The sequence below is a fragment of the Sinocyclocheilus anshuiensis genome, unplaced genomic scaffold, assembly GCF_001515605.1.
Source record: "Sinocyclocheilus anshuiensis isolate Anshui unplaced genomic scaffold, SAMN03320099.WGS_v1.1 scaffold329, whole genome shotgun sequence".
In the NCBI taxonomy this organism is placed as follows: domain Eukaryota; kingdom Metazoa; phylum Chordata; class Actinopteri; order Cypriniformes; family Cyprinidae; genus Sinocyclocheilus; species Sinocyclocheilus anshuiensis.
The window spans coordinates 2,346,571-2,356,865 of NW_015540881.1; the positions used below are offsets into that span (position 1 = coordinate 2,346,571).

At 34.0% G+C, this 10,295-nt stretch overlaps 1 protein-coding gene across 2 annotated transcripts in view; it reads left to right on the forward strand.

Moving 5' to 3' along the window:
* The first annotated feature begins 2,433 nt into the window (after positions 1-2,433).
* The window catches only part of LOC107688513 (alpha-tocopherol transfer protein-like), an 8,768-nt gene continuing 906 nt past the window's right edge, over positions 2,434-10,295 (forward strand). The window contains exons 1-5 of one of the 2 annotated variants that reach the window (XM_016486207.1): positions 2,434-2,673; positions 3,251-3,404; positions 3,488-3,681; positions 3,922-4,032; positions 4,120-4,340. In XM_016486207.1, coding sequence (XP_016341693.1) covers positions 2,479-2,673; positions 3,251-3,404; positions 3,488-3,681; positions 3,922-4,032; positions 4,120-4,329 — 864 coding nt within the window. In that variant the 5' untranslated portion in view covers positions 2,434-2,478 and the 3' untranslated portion in view covers positions 4,330-4,340. The remainder of the gene's footprint in view (positions 2,674-3,250; positions 3,405-3,487; positions 3,682-3,921; positions 4,033-4,119; positions 4,341-10,295) is intronic. The other variant, XM_016486208.1, reaches the window with a different exon arrangement.

Genomic DNA, 10,295 nt, shown 5'->3' on the forward strand with positions numbered 1-10,295 from the left:
TAACAGTTTAACCATGATGGCAACCAGGCCTATTAGACATGCAATACACAGAATAACGTCGAACACTGGACAACACACGCAAATACATCCCCAAATATGCCTCATATATAACATTAAAAGAAAAACGAATTATTGATCCCAATATCCGCTAAATAAATCGTTCCAGAATACGCAGAACATTCATATGGTTCTTATTAAATCCCTATGCAGTCAGCGGCCAGCATCCGCATTAATACCCTGCATCATCACTGCATCATCCCACAATGGTGGATGAGATTTATTTATTATCTACGTTTATTTTACGATGTAGGAGTTCATGTACGTACCTCCGTGAAGCCATACAAACCTGTTCGTATCGCTGCTTAATATTAAAGCGGACTTTCAAATAAATGTCTAACCAACGACATATAAATATGGAAACTGCGCCGGGCGCTACATTGCAAGGGAGCCGCGTGACGTCACCATGCAGACTGATGTTCAATCCCTGCGTCCTTGAGTTTTGCTATAGGCTATGTTAGCCAACAAAGGATTGATTGATTGATTGATTATAACCCTTAAATGACAATAATGGTAGGCCAATAGCTAGTGGGCCTATGTCTTCATTTTAAATTTATTTATTTAAAAAAGTAGCTATTCGGACATTACAAGTTATTAAATTTAAAATAGCTAGCCTACATTTTGCTATGATTAGACTGCGACAGCCACAGTAACGTTGTCATAGACTTTAGCACAAATACAAAAAAGTGCAGTGATGTTGTATGTTGGTTCAGTTCAAACACCTAAGACAAAGCCATCTTGTGAATGTCCTCCAAACTGAAACAATATCATTGTAAATAGCTGTTGTTGTGTACAGTAAATAAGTAAAGGTAATAAAATCCCACTGACACACATTCAGGCATATAATGAAGGTTGATTTCAGATTTCAGGCTGAAATTTTAATAAAATTGGGGCAAGTTGTAGGTTAATATGTCAAATTGATTATAAAATTAATTAATTAAATTAGAGGAGAGTGAGGATGGATTGCAACACTTTTTGCATTTCGTTCAGTTTATCAGAAACTGTTTTGGAAAGCCTGCTGTAACGTGTACATATGATAATATATGTTCAGTTTATACCTGAATAGACAAAGTCAAATGTTGCAACTGACCCCAAGGGATTTTATTCTTTTATTTTCTTCACTAAGTTATAGAAATATATAATGAAATGTATAAAGGCAAAGACTACTAAGAAAAAAATATATTTTCCACAAGTAACAGCCATGAAAAAATGACAATGAAATGTAATAATACTTCTTAAGAACTAGTTTGAGTAACGATGTCTTACTTTTCAGATTCAAATTAGACTAATCTACCTTTTTATTCAACTGACTTTACAAAGTTATGACTTGTCTTGAAAAAAAAAAACCCATCACTAACTCTAAGACCAGTCTAAGCAGTTTAGAGAGAGGGTAAGAAAGAAGAGACAGGGTAAGAGGGTAAAGAAGGAAGGACTGATTTAAAAAATGTATTTACTTAAATTAAAAAGGGGAAATAACTGACTATTGAAAGGGTTTCTTTATTAATACATAAAATTTAAATTTTGCAATGTTATGGCAAGCTTTTACATCAATGTTGTGATAAGGGAGAGCATGTTGTGAAGGTTGCAACACACTGACAGTCATGATAAACTAGCTTGACACATGCTAGCTATGCCTGTTAAAAGCTAGGAAAACACTTATTAAAATGACAATGATTTACAATGCTTCAACAAACAATTTAGACTCTATTCATATTTTTTAACCTTGAAAAGTTTTTTTAAATTTTTTTATTTATTATTATTATATATATATTTTTTTAAATGGTCACATGTAGCTGCTTTCTTCCAGGAATGATGATGGGCTAGTGCAGTATGAATATCATTACTGTAGCTCATGTTTGAAGGCTGATTGCCATGTTGCAACTGTCTCTTGATGCAACCATCCCCACTCTCTCCTATTTGTTTGCCAAAACAATAGTAATATATTTTTATTGTTTACTATATACGTTGTCTTTTACATTTTAGGTTTACTTTAATTAATTATTTTGTATTTTGCTGTAACAGAGACGACAATATATGCTACCTACCGTGACAACATGCCCCACTATTGTGTTCAAAATTTTTTCTAAATAATAGCGTTAGAAATGGACAGCAAGATGATTAATTCATTGAACATTCTGGTTTGCTCTATTCTTAAACATCTGGAGGAATTACGTAGGCTGGTATAGGCTACATATCTTTGTTAGGAATTTATCTCCGTTTTGAATAATGGGTGTCTGTTTAAATTGGCGAGAGACGATTCAGTCTACAAAGTTTTCTAGGCTAATATTTGACGAAGCTCGACCTGTACAAAGGTGAAAAAACATTAGTTGTCACTGGGATGTGAGGGGCTCATTCCCTGCCCCCTTTTACGTAATTCCTCTGCTCAGAGACCATGATGACGTTCGATCGGCTCGCGCAGATATGAAGTCTGAAGAAGTTGACAACATCGAAGAATTAAACAATTTGCCTGTTGATTCTATTCGGATTGCACCGTATTTGTCTGAACTGAAACAAAAAGCAGCAGCAGAAGTAAGCATTCGACACTTGAATTTGACGGAAACTTTATTGATACGGTTTCTGCAGGCGAGAGACTTTGATGTGGCACTGGCGCTCAAGGTTTGTAGCACTACTGTTAAACGATGACTGAACTCAACTGATATTAACTTGTAAACCAATCCACGTGCTTTCTGTAGTGATAGTGATACCGTTGGTGATACGTGATTTGATTAGCAATAATATGGCCACAGGCCCACTGAAACACACCACACAGTGTATGAATCTAATTTCCGAATTACTTTATTAATTTATGCGAATTAACTGTGTTTATATAGGCTATTTAATGAAGGACTTAAAAATCATTATAGCCTAATTACTGCAGTTTAACTGCTTCTTCGTTATTTATTTAATGTAAATACATGTAGCCTACTTTTCTGGCTCACCAACATTTTTTTTCTATTAGGTCTAGATTTTAGATATTTCAGCCATACTAACAGTAGCGATTGGATTTACAATAATGAATCTACACATTTTCTAGTTGACATTGCATTCAGAAGTCAACCCAACCATAATCAATGCAATAATAATGTTTCTTTTATTTATGTGTTATTAAGATTATGTCCCAATAATATTCTTAAGTTAGAAAATTTAGCTGAGACTAACATATGATCTTGTATTTTTTTTTTTTAATCCTCAGCTTTTGATTAACTATCACAAATGGAGACAAGAATGTCCAGAAATAACAGCCGATCTGAGGCCATCATCCGTCATAGAACTTCTACAAAACAATTACCATGGAGTTTTGAGATCACGAGATGATGCTGGAAGTCGAGTTCTAATCTATCGGATTGGCAAGTACATACACAAACAATTTTTTTTAAACCTTCTTTTGTTCATTGTAATGGAGAATATCACACAAATTCTATTGTTTTAGGTCAGTGGAACCCCAAAGAATTCACAGCTTATGAGGTTTTCCGTGTGAGCCTCATTACATCAGAGTTGATTGTTCGAGAATGGGAGACTCAAAGAAATGGACTCAAAACAATTTTTGATCTCCAAGACTGGTGCTTCGCACATGCCCTGCAGATAAACCCTTCCTTGGCAAAAAAGATATCTTCTGTGCTTACAGTAGGTATCCATTAAAATATTTTCATGAACAATTAAGAAGAAATCACTTATTCAGATTTCTGTAGAAGATCTGACTTTAACATCCCTCTGGAAATACTTGCTTATCAATGTCGTGTTTTTTTGTAGATTTTCTTTTTCTTATAGCAACCTTTTAGTATTACAAAAAAACTGGAAAAACGCATGAATACAGTATTGATTAATTTAAAATGCATCGAACAAAACATCAAATCTGTTTTGCAGGACTCATTTCCTTTGAAAGTACGTGGCATCCATTTGATAAATGAGCCTATTTTTTTCCATCCCGTCTTTGCTATGATCCGTCCATTTCTTCCAGACAAAATCAAACAACGGGTTAGTCACATTTAAGTACTTACATGTGGGATTTTAAGGTGATTCACTTTAAAAGATTTAATATATGTGGTGTGTTTTTATTTATAGATTCATATGCATGGGAGTTCATATGCCCGAAGTCTCAGCAATTTCTTTCCGAAGGCTATCCTCCCTCCTGCGTATGGAGGAACCGGACCCAGCATAAATGAAGTGTGCCATGATTGGACTGAGTACATCATGCAGTCTGAAGACTATCTCCATAGGCTCTCTATAGATTTGGGTGGAGGAGATGCTTCTCAGTCATCTGCCTATGACTGATTACAATGAAGGTATTTCTCACCATGTGCTCTTTGTGCTAGATGACGTAACAAATTCTGCTGGGCAGGTTACATACTTTCTTTGAAAATCAGGATCATATTGCTGACTTAAAGGAGACATATTATGCCCCTTTTTACAATATGTAATGTAAGTCTTTGGTGTCCCCAGAATGTGTCTGTGACGTTTCAGCACAAAATACTCCACAGATCATTTATTATATCATTTTGAAAATGCCTATTTTGAGTGGAAGCAGAAACACGCTGTTTTTCCGGCCAGTGTCTTTAAATGCAAATGAGCTGCTGTTCCCCGCCCTCTTTTCCAGAATAGAGCTGCGCCATTACAGCTCATATCTGCTAAAAAAAACCATCTGGTTTGGTTCTGATTATCATGTTTATCGTGCTGAAATTGTGCGTTTTAAACCATATTAGTTTAAACTTATATACGGTTTTCTGAGAGCACACATCCGAAGCACACGGACAGAAAGCGGCTGTCATAGCATGTGAGTAGGCCTACTAAACTAAGTTCTCATTCACACACAAGTTTACGTTAAAAACACACGAGTTACAAAAACAGTCGGTTATGTCTGTGAAGGTAAACAACTGGGAAATGAAACGCATTTTTATTTTAGATCTGTGTGGCAGCAGCAATATACATGAAATAAATCAATAAATCCAATGCTTGTCTCCTCTGAGGCTGGGACTGTAAATAGTGTTCTGTGCTCATCAGTGCAGCCAAAGGCAGAACAATTAGCATGTTTTGCTCAAACCTTCGCCATGGCATTAGAACTGGTACACTGTTGTCGCTTGCGAAATCAAATGACGGCGCCGTGGGAGGAAACAGATAAAGGGGCGGTAATATTATAATGAGATCCCTTTGCCACGTCACCAAACTGCTCTCTTGTCTCCTCTGAGGCTGGGACTGTAAATAGTGTTCTGTGCTCATCAGTGCAGCCAAAGGCAGAACAATTAGCATGTTTTGCTCAAACCTTCGCCATGGCATTAGAACTGGTACACTGTTGTCGCTTGCGAAATCAAATGACGGCGCCGTGGGTGGAAACTTACAGATTAAGGGGCGGTAATATTATAATGAGATCCCTTTGCAACGTCACTAGGGGAGCGAAATCAGACGCGCTCGTTTTTTCAGACGCTTGCAGAAAAAGGCTTACCAAAACAAAGTTACTGGTTTGATCTTTTTCACGTTTCCTTGGTTGGTAGATGCACCGGGGACCTGATTATAGCACTTAAAACCTGGAAAAGTCAGATTTTCATGATATGTCACCTTTAAAGTAATAGTTCACCCAAAAATTTAAATGTATTCACCCACAGGCCATTCAAGATTCTCCACTGGAACAGATTTGGAGAAATGTAGCATTACATCACTAGGTCAATACAGTCAATAGGTGCCATTAGAATGAGAGTTCAAAAAGCTGATAAAAACGTCACAGTAATCCACTAATCCATGTGACTCCAGTCTATCAAGTAAGGTCTTTGGAAGCAAAAAGCTGCATGTTTGTAACAAATTAATCAAGACTTTTTTTAACTTCAAACTGTTGCTTCCAGCTAAAATAAGAGTCCTCTATCCATAATGCTTTCTCCACTGGAAAAGTCATCTAATTTGAATTAGGAGAGAAATATGCACAGATCAAGCTCTTTTTAGAAGTGAAAAAAAAAAAAATCAAAACAAATTCTCGGTGGATTGCCTGAGAGTGAGTACATTTTCGTTTTGGGTGAAATATTCCTTTAAATTCTAAAGCATATTAGTGTAAACATATACGCTTTACTTATATACTTACACTTTTTCTTTATTTTTTGTCATATTGCACATGAACTAATGGTGCAGCTGTTTAAATGGTCTGCCTAGCTCTATAATATTCCAGATTGGAAAAACTGCAATTCATATTTTTGAATAATTTTATAATAATAATAATTTTGAATAATGATTTTATCGAATTCTATATCACACAGACATTCATTGCAAGTACTTGATATACCTCTGAAGATACAATATAGCATCAGATGTTTTGTTACCTTTAGAAGAAGGATTCCACAGTCACTTTTAAATAACACAAGTAGTGTACAATGTTGTGCGTGACCAAAATATCAAAGTGCCTTTCTTTTTTTCCATGTGAATTGTCAATGCTTTTATTGTTGTATTTTCATAACAATGGACATAACTCAGGATGTTACATAAGTCTCTGTGCTTCTGGAAGTTTGATATCAGTCATCATGAACTGCTTCATTATATTGATGCTCTTAAGTCAAATGATTTGTAATGTAACTATAAACTGCAGCATTTATTAACCGTTGCTGCATTTGAAATAAATACACAGCTGAAGACATGCACTTATTTAGTCTGCACCAAGTGGGATTATAAAATGGCACTTTGGTCTATTGCCTTTTGCTCTGACTCTTAAACAAATATAAACAGAGACTAATGACCTTACTGGAACTCTTCATGTTTACAGATTTCCTTAAATGTGAATTTCTGAAACCATGTATATAATTTAGTTCAGTCTATTGCATTATTTCTGTCAGACAGTGTGTCTAAAGACAGTCGAAAATGACTGTTTTACATTATTTAATTGTGCTCTCCTCACTTGTTATCGAACTATGACTATTCTGTTATTTTTTCTTTTTGTTTTTCAATGTAATGTAAATTAACATAATGATAAACAAGATATACACAGACATATTAATACACAATGTGCAACTCAAATAAACTTAGCAGCAAAACAACTGCAATGTGAAATTCTTTCCCCAACTGATTTTTGAAATCTGGGCTCTTCAGTATTATCTGCAAAATCCAATTGGTTGGCTATATTAAGCCCTCCATCCCTTGCTTATTCTTAATATATTTAAATCTAATAAAATTCTTATTATATACGTATATATGATATATATTAGGAAAATTCTTATTATATCCCATTATTTTGGCAGTCAATTAAATCGTAAGATAAAATCAATAAGAGGATATATTATTAATAGTAACAATAAGAATGTCACTAAGAAATCATTTAAAACCACAGTTTTGTAGTCTGGTTTTAAAACTTGAATGTTCAATCTCCAGGGGGAACCGAGACGTTCCTTAGATGACGATCTCTCCTTATCACTGTTGAATAAGGGCCATTATCCTATGTTTTTCTAGGGGGGCTATCTGTGCAACTGGTCTTGCATTTTTATTGTATTCATTCTGTGCACATTACCTAGCAAATCACACTTAAAACAAGCTCCTGTAATGAGACTGACACAAAGAAACGACAACTTTATACACCAGTTCTGTCATATACTCTAATATCATTTAGGCGATAATTGCAAAAATACACGATAACAGTTTTTTTTACAACGTCACACTAACCAGTAATATCCAAAGCGCTACTGTGAAACATTGTATGGTGACAACTACCACTTCAGAATGTATAGGCAAATAGTAAATTACAATGAATGATACTTTCTCACACATGCCAAATGGTGGGAAAGGCCCAAATGGTTCCTACACCTCTTGCATCCAAGCACCCATCTAAGAACTTCTCAAGCTAACACAGCAAATGTATTGTGGCATGTTTATATTTGAGTAGCACTAAATAAATCTATTACTAAAGGAAAATTACTACAGAAAGTTTTGTGCACACAGCTGCAATCTTTAATCCTGCCTGCAAATTCCTGTTATAATTATCTTGATTTTTAATTTTTGTCATGAAAACATGTGGGACAAATTATTCCTCAACTGTTTCATCACTGAAGTGGTAATGATTGTTAGAAAGGATAAAAATAGGTTTTACTGTTACACTGATCTATTTAAGTCAAAAGTTAATCATGCTTTTTTCTAATTTTTCAGTTACTATGATTGACATGTATGGCAGCATTGTCAAAGGAATAATTCAAATTCAACAAAAGCTTTTGACAAAACATTTAATTACAAATAAAATAATTCAAGTACACTTACATATATTTTTAAATAGTCTGTGATTCTTTTTTTTTTTTTTTTAAGTGCACTTTCCTAGGGAAAATGTCCCATTTGTCCAACAGGATCTGAGTGTGTTTTTCAGCTGAATTTTATCATTACAATTATCAGAGGTGTAAAAAGTACTCACGTGAAAGTACAGATACTCAGTGAAAATTTTACTCAAGTGAAAGTATAAGTATCTGGCCAAAAACATACTTGAGTAAAAGTAAAAAAAGTACAACTTATAATTGTACTCAAGTATTAAAAAAGTAGAAGTACTTTTTTTCTGACAGACATACAGAAGTTTGGTAAAAGGGAGAAAACGAAACAAAATACAATGGCACAGGTCAAACACATATATCTAGTGCAACAATAACAATTAAAATGCAGCACAGCAGAACACACACACACACAAAAAATACAGGGAAAGGGATTAAAAGGAAACTTCATCCTTTCCACCCTCATGCCATCCCACACACATATATATATATATATATATATATATATGACTTTCATTTATCAGATGAACACAAATTAAGAGTTTTAGAAAAAAAAAATCTCTCTTCGTATAATGCGTATGTAAACTGTATGGGACGTCCAAAAATGACATTTCAAAAACTACACAAAATGAATATGACAGTAACTCATACAACCCCTTTTAATGAATCAGTGTTTCCTTAAGTGGAATGATAGGCATATGTAGGAAAAATACAAATACTAATATTTTAAACTTGACCATCGTGTTTACTTTGTGTGGTTTCTGAAGTGGTCCTGTCCCTGCATTATACAGACTAAAAATCTTTGCTTGTGAAAAGAAGAAAGAAAGTCATAAACATCTGGGACGACATGAGGGTGAGAAAATGATGAGAGAATTTTCGTTTTTGGGTGAACGATCCCTTTGAAGAGCAAGTGATGCACATGTAATGCAAATGTGATGCAGAGGCCAGAAACATATTCCAGACAGAATACAAAAATGTGTTGAATTAATGAGGAGAGTCATAGAATTAAAACATACATTACCGTTTTGAAAGGCCATTTTTTTGTGTTGTCTATTCAACGCCACTGTCTAAAAGGATAATTAATCTTTTAATTGTTTATTTGGGGCATTTAGAGTTTTTTCTCAGCAAATATTGATAAATAATTATTTGTGACTAATTAGATTAATTAATGAGCAAATCATGTAATTATTAAGATAAAAAATGTATTAATTGACAGTCCTAATTCCCACTCAATGTGTCATATAATGACATAAATACAACTTATCCACTACCTGGTAAGAACTTCACTAAACATGAATTACAATTAATTTAACATACAATGTTAATTTAAACACTTTTTTTTGTAGATTTGTAACAAAAACAACAACAACAATCATAATTCCCACAATAATAATTGTATTTAAATTCTCCTCACTGATTATATTTGCACTCAGTCTTGTGCATTTAGCCAATATATTACACAGCTAATGTCTCTATTAAAACAGAAAGAATAATGAATGAACCTTTTTTTGGGGGGGGGGAATGAAACTTTGCTACCTGAATATGCTTCCTCAGATTTGATGGTGAACTTTTGAAGCCAGACATTTACCTGATGAAAGTCATAACTGAAGTAGAAATGTGTGTGCTTGATGCAAGAAAATAATGATAATTGGTTCTCACGTCAATCACACACATTTGAGCTTTCGTTTACCATATGTGCATAAGATCAAATGAAAAATGTAGTGTACTTTTCAAGATGAAATAAAATTGTAAGGAGTAAAAAGTACTTTTTTTTTCTTCAGAAATGTAATCAAGTAAAAGTACAAGTAGTCGGTTTAAATTGTACTTGAAAAAGTACTAATCCCCCAAAATAATACTTAAGTACAGTAATCAAGTAAAATTACTCAAGTATTTTACACTCCTGACAATTATTACATCTGAAAAGCAAATAGTACTGCATTCTTTGTTTTAAAGTGGGTGATCACAAAACGTACTATTAACTATTAATAATAAATTCTTATGTTTTGTTTTAAAGTGGTTTTTTTT